The 17,704-nt window shown below is 40.9% G+C and overlaps 1 protein-coding gene across 5 annotated transcripts; it reads right to left on the bottom strand.

Moving 5' to 3' along the window:
- Positions 1-1,152: 1,152 nt before the first annotated feature.
- On the bottom strand, positions 1,153-16,795 carry LOC105067180 (uncharacterized). Of its 5 annotated transcripts, none has more exons than XM_045515031.2 (5): positions 16,534-16,795; positions 14,539-14,662; positions 14,363-14,460; positions 7,871-7,997; positions 1,153-6,540 (listed from the first exon to the last, which is right to left on the bottom strand). In XM_045515031.2, exons 3-5 carry the CDS (start codon positions 14,375-14,377, stop codon positions 4,616-4,618), a joined length of 2,067 nt encoding a protein of 688 aa, XP_045370987.2. In that variant the 5' UTR covers positions 14,378-14,460; positions 14,539-14,662; positions 16,534-16,795; the 3' UTR covers positions 1,153-4,615. The 5 variants fall into 5 exon arrangements, with proteins under 5 accessions (XP_045370987.2, XP_010950960.3, XP_074227061.1 ...); XM_010952658.3 differs by having other exon boundaries at positions 16,645-16,794; XM_074370960.1 differs by having other exon boundaries at positions 14,363-14,662; positions 16,534-16,794.
- Positions 16,796-17,704: the final 909 nt, after the last annotated feature.

Here is a 17,704-nt window from a genome sequence, read left to right as displayed (position 1 = left end):
TTCCAAATGTAAGTGATATCATACTGCCTTTCTCTTTGATGTGTCTCAGTAAGCCTAATATCCTCTAGGTCCAACCACGGTGCTACAAAAGGCAATTTCATTCTGTTTTATAGCTGTATCTTTTTGAATACGAGTTTTTTTCCCAGGTATATGTACAGGAGTAGAGTTGCTGGGTCATATGGCAGTTCTATTTTCAGTCGTTTGAGAAACCTCATTTTCTGAATCATGTATTTTATTATTTGCTTAAAGAGACTGCTTTGCCCAATTTACATATTTAGCTTGGATTTCTTGACTTTACTTCAGTGAAAAACCCAGAGGATGTATAAATCAAGGGCTTGTCTTCATTTGTGTGGCATGGAAACGTACATAGAGGAACGACAGGTGCAAAATTCGAGTTCTATAACCATGAAGATAGAAGCTTCTCATGTTTTCAGCTTCACTGAGAGTTGCAATGATACAACGTAATGTACTGAATGTTAAAAATGGGGGAGTAAGAAACTTGTTGCTAAGGTGCAGGTGCATCACTAGGACTCTGGAAACAAAACGTGTTAATTGTACCTTAAAACGCAACTCTCCAATTCGTCCTGATCATGTCACTGTGTCTACCATCATGTCTTCCTTCCATTCATACAACAGAACTATTATCTGAATTCAAAAAGCAGATAATAGCCAGTGCTTCTTTGATTGCATAACTTCCACACAACAGGATGCACCATTTTCATGTGTACAATATTGTGTGATTTAGTATGTTTGCAACTTGTTCAACCACAATATTATCATCATACATCACTCTCTCTTAAAGAAAATGTTCAGCAGCAGGGCATTCATTGAATGAATTGATACAATCACACGATAAATTACTATAGAGACATTGTGTTATTTGTATGTATTTAGTTACAAGGGAAGCTTGATTTTCGAACACCTGACTACAGCCAACTCCCATAAAGATTTCACATCACCATTTTGTGATTCCAGTGCTTTCAATAAAGTGAAGCTCCAAGGTAACTCTTCACGTTTATAATGCAACTTCTTTCTACAAGTCATTTCCTTGTGAGCATTATCATATCACAAGACACCCAAAATAACTCACTGATTTATGTATTTCCCTGTTGTAAAATACAGAAAAACACAAGGAAGAGAAAAAAATACAAAGAAAAATTTTATAAACATATTTTATTGCAATAGAAAATTAACCACGTAACATATCATCTGATCCCATAATTTAAAATTCAAATTTTAAGTCTTTTGATAATTGTTTCTCTGGTATGTTGCTAAGTTATATTATCTAGAAAACATTCCGAGACACTAATTTTTAGCAACCTAGTGTAAAAGTCTTAGGTAATATATCTAAGGAAGATTTTTTCAAACATTTGAAACTGTATTGAACAATGGGATGCTTCTCTGCTTAGAAGGATTACACCTCACCACAACCTCTTCCTACTTGGCCTGTGTGATCAAGGTGACAAAACAGCCTGAGGGCTTCCTCTTTTGAGCAACTTTAACCAACTGGAAGTTCAAACCCAAAGTGGGTGTGCTCCCCTCAGCCCCCACCTAGCAATCACATTAAGACTAAGCCGGACACCATTCCTTGCTTCTTCATATCATTTCTGGAACAACTTGAAACTCTCCCCTGGCCCCCTAGATATCTGAATTATAGAACATTCTCGTAACACTTGAACGTTAATATCACTCTGAATGACAAAACCAACCTTTGGCTGGAGGTCCGTCCTAATCCAGTCAATAACCACAAAAGCAAATCAGCAACAATACTTTTGCAAAATATATGAAATTCCTAGTTTATCTATCAAATAAACATGTTCCTACTGTACATGGTTCATTTTTAAAAGAAAACTCAGGACTACTGTTCTTCGCTAATTATTGTACTCAGTTGGTCAAGGACAAAAGTGAAACTGTAGAACTTTTAAAATTTCTACTATTTTTCATATGCTTACTGTATTCCTATTTTCCCTGCATGTAAATTTAGATGCATGTCATGAGACTGATTTGGATGGGGAAAAAAACACAGGAAGAAATATATTCATATGCTGAATATTCAGGACTAAGGAGCAGCTTTTAGGGAGTGTTTAAAAAAAAAAAGTCCCAAGGTGGAGTCACTTACCCACAAGATAGCAAACCAAGACTTAAATGTAGTTTCAGCCCTCAAAGAAATAGGACAGTAAACCAATCACTGTCAACTGTCCTGAACACCAGAGGTAACCTACGGGGTAAGATTTCTGTCCTTCCCCTAAACAAGGTAGACTTGCCTGAGAGAACCTTTCCCTTTACTAATAACTTTCTATCCCACCCAGTTTATGCCTGAAAAGGTGTTCCATAGCGTACAGCTCCTTGGAACACCTCTTAATTTAGAAGGTGGGGTGCAGCCCAATTCACAAATCATGCAATAAAACCAACTAGATCTTTAAATGTACTCTCTTCAATTTTTGCACATTAGTCGGAGTCTGAAATGAACTGCTCTGCCTCTCAAGCTCTTTTGATTAACTTTTCCTCTTGCGGGAACTGCTCTCCCCTCAAATTCCAAAGGTAAGAGGAACTTTTCACTAAACATACATACCTACACCACCTACTCCCACGCGATGGAGAAAGTGACCAGCTTTCCCCGAGCCTTGTTCCCACCACATAACCGGTCACGCTCCTCCTGTGAAACAGCCGGTCCCTGGACGCCCTGCTGCTCTGCTCATGGGCGGGCGCAGCAGGCGGGGAGCTTTCTGCGCTGTAGCCCGCTGCGGCCTGTAGACAGGCCGGCACCCTGAACACGCGTCTGCTGAGTCAAGTCAGCTTTACATTAGTCTCCGACCCTCCCTGATGCTAATCCACACAATATTGAATCTGATAATTCTGGGTCCTGTTTTTCCAGGGAACTTGGACGTGAGTTGCCGTGCCTGATGAAGTTGGCCCCTTCATCTTACTGATTCCTTCCCAGGGAGAAAACTCAAAGGCCTATAATGTAGGAATCAACAGACTTCAAACTTCAGGATAAAAGGCATGAAAAGCAATGTACTCCTCTCGAGGAAAATGAAACAATATTTAGACACGGAAGACAATGGGTCATTTCCACATGTCCTTCTGCCTCTTATACACACATCACGTCATCAGGTTTACCCTGTTGTGACTTGTAATGATTCTGCAGTTGGCCGCATTTCAGAGAAGTAAAAACTGATTTCTTCCTAGTATGCATTCTCTGACAGGTGGTCTGTTGTAATTATTGCTCAAAAAACTCACAAAATTCATGACATTTGTAAGGATTCCTGGAATAGGAGTTCTTCAGGGAAACCTAAGGACAGTTTCTTAAAATTGTTTCCATGTTCAGTGTACCTGTGTACTTTCTGACCTGTAAGGATTTTCTCATTATACCAGAGCAGTTGGGACATGATAAAAAACGTTACAACATTCATTCTGTTTGAAACCTTGTTTTCCAACAGAAATTCTGTGTTCCGCATAGTTGATCTTCAGGTACAAGCCTTAGCACACATACTGTTTAGTGAGGTTTCTCTCCAAACTGTATATTCTTAAGTCTAGTGGACTGTGAGACTGCATACATTTTCTACCATATGTTACGATAGCTGTTCAACATGGACTTTCTCCTGTTGCCTAAGAAACAGAACTCAAGCTAAAGGTTTAGCCACACCATTACATTTGTAAGGTATCACACCAGTATGTCCCGCAACTTGTGGATCTTTGGGTAAATTCCTCACCACACACATTTGTGTGGTTTCTCTCCATGATAAATATTCTAATCTCTAGTAATGAGTGAGGAGTATTATGAAACTGCTATTTTCATTGCATTTTTAAGTAAGATGTGTATGGTGAACCCCCTGCTATAAGGCATGACCCAAAAGCTTTGCTACATTCAGAACATCTCTAATGTTCTGTCCAGTATGGACTACCTGGTAACTGCTGAAAGGTGAGCCCCAAGTAAGGATTTTTCTCATTCAGGGCCTCGATGATCTCCAGAATGACTTCTCTGCTGAATGAATCCCCTGTCTATAATCCTGGTCATACTAAATCCATGTATCTGATTGCCCTCCAGGACGACTGTTCCAATGAAGCTTAAGATGTGCACACCTGCTAAAGCCCTTACTTAACGTTCCTCACCAATAGGATTCTCTGGCTCTAAGTTAGGCTTCAAAGAACAATGAAAGATTTGCCGCACACGTTATGTTTGCAACATTCCTCTCTAGTAGGAACTTATGGTGGATCTTTTTTACCTGAGGCACAGTTGACTTACAATATTGCTGGTTAAATCTGATGTATGAATTTTGACTGAAGACATTGAGACATTCATTCCATTTCTATGATTTCTGTCCACTATGGATTATCTGACGGTGAGTGAGTCTTTTTCACATTCATAATTTCTCCCCACAATGAATCTCCTGTGAATTTAAAATGTCAATTTTGAATGATGACCTTCCCACATATATCATACTGATATGGTCTCCCCTGTGTATCTACTCCCTGAGGCGTACTGAGGGTTGAGATGTGAGGAAAAGCTTTTTCAACACTCGTTACTTTTGAAAGGTTTCTCCTCACAATGAGTTCTCCAATGCCTTGCAAGGTGTAAATTTTGACCAAAGCCTTTCCCACATACATCACATTTTTAGGGTTTCTCTCCTGACTGGATTAGTTGATGTTCTGTGAGATGTGAGCCTTGATGTGAGGTTTTGAAACCCTTACTACGTTTATAAGGTCTCTGACCACAATGAATTCTCTGATGATTGTTAAGGTTTGTTTCTGTGCTAAAACCCTTGCTGCACTCATTACATTTGTAAGGTTTCTCTCCAGTATGAATTCTCTGATGTTTTGCAAGCTCTGCTTTGTGATTAAAGGCACTGCCACACTCATTACATTTATAAGGTCTCTTTTCAGTATGAATTCTGTGATGAATCCTGAGGGTTGATTTATATCTGAAGACCTTGCCACACTCACAACATTGATAAGGCTTCTCTCCAGTATGAATTCGCTGATGGTTTGCAAGCACTCCTTTGCGACGAAAGGCCTTGCCACACTCATTACATTTATAAGGTCTCTGTCCAGAATGAATTCTCTGATGATTGTTAAGGTTTGCTTTTACGCTAAAGACCTTGCTGCACTCATTACATTTGTAAGGTTTCTCTCCAGTATGAATTCTCTGATGGTTTGCAAGGACTCCTTTGCGACGAAAGGCCCTGCCACACTCATTACATTTGTAACGTCTCTCTTCAGTATGAATTCCGTGATGACTTCTGAGGGTTGATTTACACCTGAAGACCTTGCCACACTCACTACATTGATAAGGTTTCTCTTCAGTATGAATTCTCTGATGGCTTCCAAGGGCTTTTTTGTAACAAAAGCCCTTGCCACATTCACTACATTTGAAAGGTCTCTCTCCAGTATGAATTTTCTGATGAATTGCAAGATTTCCTTTATAGCGAAAGACTTTGCCACACTCATTACATTTAAAATGTTCCTCTTCATTATGAATTTTCTGATGAACTGCAAGATTTCCTTTATAGCGAAACACTTTGCCACACTCATTACATTTAAAATGTTTCTCTCCAGTATGAATCCTCTGATGAATTGCAAGGGATGAATTTCGACGGCAGCTTTTTCCACAGACATCACATTTATATGATCTTTGTCCTGAATGGACTACTTGATGTTGCCTGAGATGTGATCTCTCACAAAAGCCCTTGCCACACTCACTGCATTTATATGGTCTCTCTCCAGAATGAATCCTATCATGCTTTGCAAGACTTTGAATGAGAGTAAATACCTTGCCACACTCATTACACTTGTAAGGTTTCTCTCCAGTATGAATTCTCTCATGCCTGCGAAGAGTATCTTTATGATTAAAGACCTTGCCACACAAATTACATGTGTAATGTCTCTCACGAGTATGAATTCTCTGATGTCTTGCAAGTTTTGAATGAAAAGGAAAGACTTTCCCACATACATCACATTTATATAATTTCTGTCCTGTATGGATGATCTGGTGTCTACTGAGGTATGACCCTTGGAGAAGAGGTTTGCCACTTGGAGTACTTTTGTACAGTCTTTCGCTGTGTGTCTTCAGGTCTCGTGTCAGTACTAAAGGATGCATAAAATCACTCCCATATATTTCAGAAATGTTGGTTTGGACACTAGAAGAATTTCCTAGAAGTGGTGAAAATGAGGCACTACTGTTGCCTCTCTTGTCAGCTTCATTAAAAAAATCAATTTTCTCTTCACTTTTAAAAATATGCAGTTCATTCTGAAAGCTTAATGCAAGTCTGTTTCCCCTGGGCTCGGTCCCTGCACCACTTGTGGCACGTTGGTCTCCCTCTTCACGCAGATTTCCACTACCGTTTACAGACGTTCCTTTGTGATTTCTTTCCTCATCTCTCTGCTGAGAGTCACTGTCATATGCATTTTCCTGGATGCTCCTGGGGTCAAACTGTTTTCTTTCAGTCCTTACATGTCTTTCTGTTATCACTGTTTGGAGTAACTTTTTATCCATATTTGCCTTCACTTGTAATTTCTTGATCACAAGTATATGAGACATATCTATAAAGAACCATAAGTACCCCATTCATTAAATTCATCAGTAAATGTTTAACATTAAATACATGATAGTACACTAAAAGTAGTGCTTATACCAAACAGAGATATGAAGACACCTAGCATGATCTTGTAAGTTTTAGGAACACAGAATACTAGGATTCTTTACCAAAAATGAAGTGATCAAAGGTAATTCTAATAATTTTATGACAGCCTAGTTTCAAACAACCTATGACAAAAGGACACAAATGGAACAAAGTTCTTTTTCCTATCAAAGAAATTATTTTTCCTTGGTAACTCCAAATCACATACTAATTAACAGTAGATACTGCTGTTTCATAATTGAGGATGAAACTACTATTCTACATAAATTTTGCATACTTACTGTAAAGGAGGAAGTGCTAAGGAAGAGAAAATAGCCTGTGAAAGAACATATCTAGCATTCTGAGTAATAACTAAAATTCATGGCAGTTTAGAATAGGGAAACAAATTCGGTAGAGAAAAAATTAAGTATTTGACAAACGAATTAAAAATAAAAAATTTTTTCAAAATACTTCCTAAGAAAAAATACACCCATAAGTTGGGGAGATGAAATATATCCTTCAAGGGTTTTCAGTAAAAATAAACTTCTGTTTGCCCAACAAACTCTCCACTGTGAAAAGAGGATCCCAAACACTATTAATGCTGTGGCTTCCTCTCTACCCTCTGAGAGCTGACCTGTGTTCACACTTTTTATACATTCTGACCCATTGGGGTGTTTTTGCTTTTTTTTTTTTTTTTTTTGCTATTTTCAAGTCATGTCCCATAGTTTAGGGCTGTTTGCTATTCTCCCCCAAAAAGGAGATAATATTCAGATCAGAAAAAGAAACCCTTGCCTATCAGAAGAAAGAACTGCAAAATGCTGTATCTTGTCCAGAATCACAACTCTCTTGTTTAGCTGAGGAGTGAGGACTCTTCAGATGTGTCTGGGAAAATGATAACTTCCCACCACATGCCTCCTGAATATATAGAGACCAGTGTGGTATGCAGGTATCTAGCTCTCTTCCTAACAATACAGAGTGAAGAGCCAAGGTAGAAGGCAGAATACAGGAAATTGGGTATTGAATAGAGTTTGCCATTGAGCTTTATTGATAATTCAGCCCTGGAACAACCCCTGATATAACATGAAAAGGGCAGATCATCTGAAGAAAGGGTCAGTTTAAAGCCACTGTACTATATCATGTCTGAGACAACAGGGCTTTCAGATCAACCAAAACAGGGGCTGCCAAGAGGCACACAGGGGAAAATGCAGAACACCCAAGGGCACATCTGAACTTCAAGAGTGAAGCTCTCTCACCCACAGACAGCAGGTTCCTGCAGGTCTCCAACATCACGTCCCTGTACAAGGTCCTCTGAGCAGGGACCAGGCACTCCCACTCCTCCTGCGAGAATGTGATGGCCACATCCTCGAAGGTCAGCTGTTCCTGAAATGAAAATATAATTCACCAAGGGGTCAAGAAGAGAGTTCTTATCTCCATACAAAGTGAAAAGATAGAAGGGTTAAGGATTGTTTCAGGTGAAGTAAGTATTCTGACAGATGGAAGTTAAGTATTTGGAGCAAACTGTGTGTCCCCGTTTTATTTTTTAATTTTTTTCTTTCCTGCTTTAAATTGTTCCATATCTTCCTATGAGACTATGATATCATCCAATTAATAGACATTTGTTGTCCGTGTAGATAATCCATGACACACATGTAAATAAGATTCAGCGAGTTGTCTGTGCCACTGCAGTAGATATTCTGTCCTACACACAGACAGTCAATATCTAGATGAGCAACAGCATGAGTGGTGTCTTCAGAGATGACAAAGTCCACATTGGCTTTACAGAAATGTCAAAAATCTCAATTATGATGATGATAACAACAACAATGATAAAAAGTGTTGGAATACTTCCTATAGGATAAACATTCCTCAAAATAAGTAATTTAGAGGCATGAATTTTGTTATCAACATATTATCTCATTAGGAGAGATCTGTTCCATTCTTACAAAGGAAAAAACTGTGTCACAGACACACTGAGAAACTCAACTCAACTCAAGAAGCTAAGAAATGTCACAGCAAGCACCTGAACTCAGAGGGTTGGGCTCTGAAATTCAACCTTAGGAATAAAACAGTGAAGGTACAGAGAAATTCTGGAGAGGCTCTGGAGAAATGGAAACCCTACACTGTTGGTAGGAATGTAATTTGGTCCAGCCACAATAAAACACACTACAGAGATTCCTTAAAAACTTGGAAAATAGAGGTACCCTTTGATCCAGCAATCCCACTCCTGGGCACTGATCAGGAGAAAACTCAAATGCAAACAGAGACATGCATCCCAATGTGCACAGCAGCATTTACAGTAACTGAGCCATGGAAGCAACCTGAATGTCCTTTGACAGATGACTAAATAAAGGCGTTGTGGAATATACAGAGTGAAACACTACTCAGCCTTAAAAAAGAAATAAATGCCAGTGGGAGCAACATGGATGGGCCTAGGGATTATCATACTAAGTGAAGTAAGTCAGAGAAAGATATGTATGCTACCACTCATATGTGCAAGCTAACAAAATGATACAAATGAATATATTTATAAAACAGATTCACAGACATAAAATACATATTCATGGTGACCAAAGAGGAAAGTGGGGGAGGGATATACATCAGGATTTTGGAATTAGCACATACAAATTACTACAGATACAACAGAAAAACAACAAGGTCCTACTGCATATAGCACAGGGACTTCATTCAATACCTTGAAATAATCTTTAATGAAAAAGAATACTATATATGTATGTATAACTGTATCACTCTGATGCACACCATAAACAGAAGACTGTAAATCAACTGTAACTCAATTTTAAAAAAGGAAACACTGGATGCATTCCTTCTGAAATTACACTCAAGTGAAGTGGCCTGGCCGGGGCTCCAGCCTCTCACCACTGTACAATGTGCCTCAGCAGGGACCAACAGACGAAGTAACAAGAGGAAAAACAGACAGGGAGTGACACAGAGACACAGACACAAAGGGAGTGTGTCAGAGAGTGGGAACTGTTAACTTTCACAAATCTAAGGAGAAGGAAAAGCTAAAACTGAAAGGGTGGAAGAAGCCATCCCACCTAAAGTGAGCAGGCGACTGACTACACTGCGGGGCCAAATGACATCTTTCAAAGTCCAAAAGCCCCCGTTTCTAGGCTCGCAGAAGGCTGCCTGCCATCTCCCCAAAGATAAAGTATGTTCTGTCCTGGGCGTGTTCACCAGTTAATGCCCCATCTCACACTAGCTGAGGCTGGTTTCTTTCAGGCTGGTCTCCACCTTATCCATCATAAATTCCACAGCCCATCACAACCCTGAGATTCTTACCTCACCTACAACCAATCAAAAAACTTGGGCACAGCCCCCAACCCATTGACTTCACCTGCTCCTCCACCCCGTCCCAAAAAAGACCCTGGACTTTCATCACAACATTCACACAGGCACACCTCGTGTGTGTGCTCCACTGCTGTCTATGGCAGTGTAACCTGATACTTTCCTTTTCTATTTCCAGTCTTTGTCTCTGGTAAATTCTTTGAGCACCCATGCACCAGTCTGCTGTGTTCCCCAACATACACTGTATCAGACAAAACGACAAAATAAAGACAAAAAATGACACAAGATACAAAAGATATTACATAATGTTAAATGAGTCCGTTCACCAAGAAGATAAAGGAATTCTATGTTTATACCTAATGTTAGAGCTTCCCCCAAAATGAAGCAAACGTGAACAGAAATGAAGAAAGAAACAGAATCAGCTCAGCAATAGTTGAGCACTTCAGTGACCCAGTTTCACTTCTGGATGGAACCAGACTGAAGATCAAAGGAATCACAGGACCTGAACAACACTACAGACCGACTGGACATGACACACACATACAGATCACTCCACCAACAGCAGCAGAAAACACGCGCTTCTCAAGCACACATGAAATATTCTCTATGACAGAGCGCATGTTAGGCCACAAAAGAAATCCTAACAATTTTAAGACACAGAGATCATAAAAGGTTAACTTGTTGTAATCACAATGAAATAAAACTAAAACAGGAGAAAGGAAAAGGAAAAAGTCTGCAAAATATGGAAACTAAGCAACTAATTCTTAAACAATCAATGGCACAAAGAAGAAATCACACGAATATTGTTAAACATTTGGATGAAAAAGAAAACACAACATGCCGTAATTTACAACACACAGTGAAGGCTGTGGTGAAAGGGAATTCGACACAGCAAAATGGTTACAACAAAATGCAAAGGATTTCAGATCAGAAAACCATTTTTACATCTCAAGAAAGTAGAAAGAGAAGATCAAACTAAATCCAACTTTAGCAAAGAAAGGGTGAAATAAGATTTGACCAGAGAGAAGGAAAAGGAAATTAGAAACATTTAAATGTCAACAGAGCAAGAGTTAGTGTTGGGAAAAACTTAAATGGAAAAACGTTTAACCAGATTCAGAAAGAAAGAAAAAAAGAACCAAAACCAGATATGAAACAAGAGAGACTGCAACTGATATGGGGGGAGGGTATCCCTCAAGTGGTAGAGCACATGCTCAGCCCCCAAGAGGTCCTGGGTTCAGTCCCCAGTACCTCCTCCTGCAAGTGGAAATCAATGAAGAAACCTAAGTACCTCCCCCTCATAAAAAACAGAAACAACACAAGTAATTGATATTGAAGTCATTTTTTAAAAGACTATAAGAGAATATTATACACAATAATGCCTACAAACTACATAATCTAGCACATTTTTAGAAACACACAACCTACTGAACCTTAATCATTAAAAAATAAAAAAATTGAACCAAATTATGACTTGAGAGGCTCAAGTAGTAATCAAAGATCTAAAACAAAGAAACATCTAGGCTCAAATAAGTGCACTGTAGAATTCTACTATTAAAAAAAGAATAATCTGAAAAAAAATTTATCTTTAATGCTGCTAAAAATTCTCGAGGCAAGATACTGAAACGAAATCCACAGAAAGACCCAACAAGAAAGAGGAACTAAAAATCAATACTCCTCTTGAATACTGGTGCAAAATCCTTGACAAAGTACTAGCAAACCAACTTCAACAGCACATTCAAAATATCTGAATGACTGAACCCAGGACCTCGTGGGGGCTGAGCATGTGCTCTACCACTTGAGCTATATATACCCTTCCCCTATATCAGTTGCAATCTCTTTTGTTTCATATCTGGTTTTTGTTATTTTTCTCTTCTGTTTTCCTAATCTACTTAAGGTATTTATTCTTATAAGGCAAGGGGGCCTCAATATACAAAAACCTATTCATTTGTTAGATCACATAAACATTTTAAAGAAAAAAACCCACACAGATCATCTCACCTGATGCATAAAAACCCATTCTGCAAAATTAAACAACCTTTCAAGATATTAGCACTGAACAAAATAGAACCAGTAAATGACTCAAAAGAATATATATCATTTATGGGGTGGGTATTAGTGGTAGAGTGCATGCCTAGCATACACAGGCTCCAGGGTTCAAACCCTAGTACCTAAAGTAAGTAAATAAATAAACCTAACTACCTTCCCCCAGAAGCAAACAAAAAAATGAACATGACTTATGAAACACATACAGCTAACATCATACAAAAAAGTTAAACAATGGAAGTTTTTTCCTCTCAGATCAGGAAGTCAAGGATGTACACTCTCTGCACTACTGTTTCAAAAAGTAGTGAAACTCCTGCCAGTGCGATTAGATAAGAAAAAGAAATCAAAGTTTTCAAAGTGAAAAACAAGTAAAATTAACTTCTTTCTTACATGATACGGTTATAAATGTATAACCTGTAAAGATTCCACAAGAAAACGGGTACATCAAATAATAATTTTAGAAAAGTTGCACAATACAAAACGAACATGCAAAACTCAGATGCATTTCATTATACAATAAACAATGTCCATAGAAAATTAGAGAAGAAAAGTATTTAGTAAGTATTTAAAGAGGGATGAAATATTTAGGAATACATTTGCCAAGAAGGGTAACGTCTTGTAAACAGAAAACTATTAAAACATTCCTAAAAGAAATCCAAAAATATACACATAAATGGACAGACAACCAGTACTCATGCACTGCAAGTATTAATACTCTTGAAATGTCCAAACTACCCAAACTCTTCTACACATTCAACGGAGTCATTAACAAAATTCCAATGGCTTTCTCTGCAGAAATAGGAAAAACACGCTAAAGGTTATAGGAAATTTCAAGTGGCCCAAATACCCAAAATGCTGGAAGAAGAAACATGGAGGCCTCCTTTTTTCAGATTTCAAAGCATCCTACAAAGTAATCAAGATGGTGCGTTACCGGTATAGACACAGATACACAAATCAATGGAACAGAAGAGAATGCTCGGATACAATCCTTTACATCTATTTAAAATGTACTGACAAGGACGTTAAGATTGCAGAGTGAAAAAAAGACAGTCTCACAACAAATGGTGCTGGGAAACTGGGTATTTACCTGTAAAACAATGAAGCTGAAACCTTATGGGCCAAACAACACAACCAACACAGTGAAAAGGAAAAAACAGAAGAATGGAGGTGATCAAAGTGATATAAAGAATTTCCAACCCTCAAACACTTAGATTTATTTCATAGTTTAAAATAGATGATGGAATAAAACACCCTCTATCACTGATATCTCTTACTCATTATGATTTCAGTCACTGACTCATTCATTCAGCTTCGATTCTCTTACAAAAAGTCACAACAAATTTCCCCTTATTGCTCTATTTCCAGATTTTACCAGGTATTGGGCACGTTAATACCGACATCCACATGCAGCTTCTATTTATTTTAATGAAGGTGCTGTGGATTGAACCCAGGACCTCAGGTAAATATTGTTTTAAATATTTTGCTTTATTTATTTTTTATTTTGTTTTGGGGGAAGGTAATTAGGTGTACTTATTTATTTTAAACATTTGCATCTCCCTTATCTTGATTCATAGATTGGACAGTGCATCCAGATGGGCCACTACACAACCCTGCTGCCCAACAGCACTGACACACCAGTTGTTTGAATCCACTAGTGTGAAGCCCTGCCCAGGACAATGCTCAGTGGAGACGCTTCGCATGTTCCAGGTCACTGGGTCACAGGGATGGAATCTAAGTGGATGACAAACACTGAGGAAAGAAGCTGGGTGACTGTGAATGTATAGGCGTTAGGCTGGATACTTCAGGGTCAGACAAGATTAGCAGGTCCAAAACAGGGCATTTTGGAAGGACAGACAAAACAATCAACTAATGTGGTATATATACACAAGTGAAAACTACTCGGCTAAAAAAGAATAACATGATGTCATCTGTAGCAACATGGATTAATGTGGAGTTCATCATTCTAAGTGAACAACAGGAAAAAGAAAGAAATACTATAGGATATCACTTATATGTGGAATCTAGAAAAAAGTCTAAAAAAAAAAAGACACAGATAAACTTATTTACAAAAGAGCAACAAACTTACAGACATAGAAAACTTAGAGTTACCAGGGAGAATAGTGGGTGGGAAGGAATAAATTGGGAGTTTGAGATTTGCAGATACTAATTACTATATAAAATAGATAAACAACTTTATACTGTATAGCACAGGGAACTATATTCAATACCTTGTAGCAACCTATAATGAAAAAGAACATGAAAAGGAATATACATGTGTGTGTGTGTGTGTGTGTGTGTGTATGAAGGTAACGTTACGCTGTACATCAGAAATTGACACAACATTGTAAACTCACTATACTTTGATAATAAAGAGAAAACTGAAAATATGACTTTACCTGAGAAGGAGCCATTCCTGACTCCTTTTCTTTCTTCTTCCTCTTCTTCCCGACTTCTTCCTCAGACAAGTGGAGTCTTCAGAGATCAATCTTTCAAGCTGAAAACATTCTGTTTAATGCTCCTAAAAAAATACCCACTTCCTGTGCCACAACCACACACATCGGGGGAACCTCACCACGTGCACTAAACAGTCCTCTTCTGCCCACTGTCACAGGAGGGACTCAGGACAGGAAACCACACAGAGGCCAACCAGGCACTTCTTCACATTTCTTGGTATCTCACTCCACTCGTGGTGAGGCCTACAAAGTAATTATTTGACAAGTGTACACACTGTGCAATAATTCTCACAAGAAAGTAATTTATACTTCTGTCAACTCGAGATTACCATTTTGTCTCTATGTGGTGATTCCAAGTATACAGTCGCACTATGAGAGTAACTACAGTCAGCAGGCTGTACGTTAGATGTGCGGGTTGCACTATTTTATTTTACAACTCAACGTTTGTAACCTTTGGCCAACATCTCCCCGTTTCCCTCTCCACCCAGCCCTCAGGACAACCTTTACACTCCAAGGCTCTATGAGTCTCACGTTTCAGGTTTCCAAGGAGCATTCTTCTTCTGTCCTAATACTGTCTTAATTCATGGCTGACATAAATTTTCTGTCCACCCATGTGTGAACAGACATTTTAGCTCATTCTGCATCTCAGATGTCCTAAATAATGCAGTAATGCTCACTGCAGTGCAGATATTTCCCTGAATAGAATGATTTCGTTCCCTTTGACTATCTAGCCAGAGGTGTGTGATTTAAGCAAACAAACGTTAAATGTATTACATTGTAAAGCCATCAATCAGTATGACGCAGATTAGTCGTCCACATCGAAACAACTCATCTGCCATCTGCATTCAGTTTGCCCCCTCAACCTGCACTGTGTGTTTCCATTTCATTCTTTATCTGTCTCCCTATTTCTTTGTGTCACTATCTTTGCTCCCCTCTACCCTCCCTCTGTCCCTGCTGCGCTCCTGTCCCCTCCCTCGCCCCGGTCCTGCCCCAATCGGCAACGTGTTTCCCCTCTTGCTGCTCCTTCCCCCCAACCTTTCTGATTGCCCCGTATCTCCACGGATTTATGCCTGATTCTTCCTCCACCTCTGCTCCCTGTTGGCCCTCCGGCTTACATCCCTTCTAACCTTTCACCCTCCCTTCCTCCCCACTCTCACACCCCAGGTGGCTGTGCCTCCTTCCTGTTCTTTCTCTCTCTTCCTCTGCTCTTCAAGTCAATAGCTGTCCTCTGTTTGTCTCCCGGGACCACCATGCTTTGAAGGCCATGGTTCCAAGTCTTCTAAGCTCTCTCCCACTCCCTGTGTGAAGCGCCTAACCGTTGTTAGTCACCGTCTCCCGCCTTCCCGCCGACCCAGGGCCCCTCTCCTGCTGTGGCTCTCCAATGGCCGGAGATCCTGTTCCTTTATTCACGTCTCTATATTATCCACCTGCTACTTCAAGGGATAAATCTATTTACTACCGTTTTGCAAGTGCCTCAGCTACCTCAACGACACCATCCATTCGCTAACATTCTTTTCTCCTCAGTGTTTCTATTTTCCTCTGAGCTGCTCTTTGTCGCTTGTTCAACTGAACCCCTCGCCCAAGAATTTACTGGAGGAGTGAATAAATGCCCGCCTAAAGGAAGAGACTGTTTTCCAGCGGAGTCGAATTTGGGACGTAACAATACTGGGGAGTCACACGGCTGACTCACGTCACCTCCCCCTATGTGGGGTGGGGGAAGGGCTGACTACAAAGGGGAGGCCCGCGGGACAGAACGACCGGCCTGTGGAGGGTGCCAATGTAGAGGCTGGGAGGGAGGGGGTCTTAGGAGGGGACCGTGAGGCCCAGAATCCCAGGACCAGGGAGAGGAACGCGGCCTGACGGGAGCGGGGCGGCCGGCGGCTCTGCCCAGGGTCGAGAGGGCGAGGCTGGGGGCGCGTTTCCACTTCGCGGAAGAGGAAGTTACACGGGCGGGGGCAGAAGGACGGACTAGAGGGTTCTGAGCAGGAAAATATCAGCATCGGCGGTGTCTTCGTGACGGAAGGCAGAAAAGCCAAGGGCAGGGACTGGCCTCAGAGCGGTTTCAGACCCAAAGGAAAAGATCCCCGACCTGGAGCGGCCCCCACCGGACTTACGTGGCTGGGAGGCCGGGTGCTGGGGCTGTAGGTCCGCAGTGACTACCACACCCTAAGGACGGAGGAAGAGGGACAGCGCTGCACGATTTACATTAGAAAAGAGGAACTTACACTCTGCTGCGACCTCCCCTCAGCGATTTCCACCACCGGGTCCGTAAACATCTGCACATCCGCGAAACGAGAGGCGGGACTTCCGGCGTCGTGCCGGTTAGCGCTACCGGCAGGGCGGGGCGAAAGCGCAGCCAGGTTTGCACGGGGACCGGCGCGAGGAGGGGCAGGGGACGGGGTGGGGACGGGCAGTGGATGATTTGTCAGTGGCCTTCAGATGAGGTAAGGCCATGGGAAACAAGTACAGGGTCACAGCATGTTTGTACTATGCTGTAAATAATGATTGTACGCATGCGTCGGTTATAGAACTTTTAGAACAAAGAAAATAGAAGTACGCATGTGCTAGATACTCTGAAGCCTTATGACCATAGAAGTTGACACTGCGCATGTGCTGGCAGAAAATACAGAAAAGCAGGATAGCTGCACCTTAGGCTGCGCGCACCACCTTGTGGCAATAGAATAAAGTGCTGTAAACTCCGTGTGCACTCAGGGTGAATTCTGTTTTGTGGTATGGCAGCTCCTCGTGAATTTTTTCAGTTGGGCCGCTCACTTCCACGTATCCCACTTCAGGCTCCCTTGGCTGACGCTTGGCACTGTGAACATGATGAGCTGAGTGCCCCCTCTGAACCAGCTTCCCCGGACCAGAATCCTCAGATGAAATCTTTGTGGCCTCCTATCTCTCTATAGTCCCAGGTGGCAGCCTATTTGCTGACGTGTGCTTAGCCTGAGGATTGGGACACAGTGGCACCCTGGCCAGATTATGTCTGGAGGGCGCTGGAGTTTTTAGAAAATAATGTCCCACTAGCCCACTGAGAGGTAGCCAGGAAGGTGGCCTGGATGTTTTTGTCGCTTTTGCGGTATGCTAGCCAAGACGTGAGAGAATTGCAGGTGCAAGTAGAGCAGTTACAGCGCAAGGAAGAGGAACTCCAGCCGAGACTCAGCCCAGCAGAAAGGTGACCACATGGTCCTAGCTCCGCCGCCTCTGAGATCTATTGTGTCTGTGCAGCTCCAGTCCCACCGTCCCCGAGAGCGGTAAGCCCGACCCCTCCCCTCGTTCCACTGT

This window comes from Camelus bactrianus, chromosome 9, assembly GCF_048773025.1.
Source record: "Camelus bactrianus isolate YW-2024 breed Bactrian camel chromosome 9, ASM4877302v1, whole genome shotgun sequence".
Taxonomy (NCBI): domain Eukaryota; kingdom Metazoa; phylum Chordata; class Mammalia; order Artiodactyla; family Camelidae; genus Camelus; species Camelus bactrianus.
This window is presented reverse-complemented; position numbering and strand designations above follow the sequence as displayed.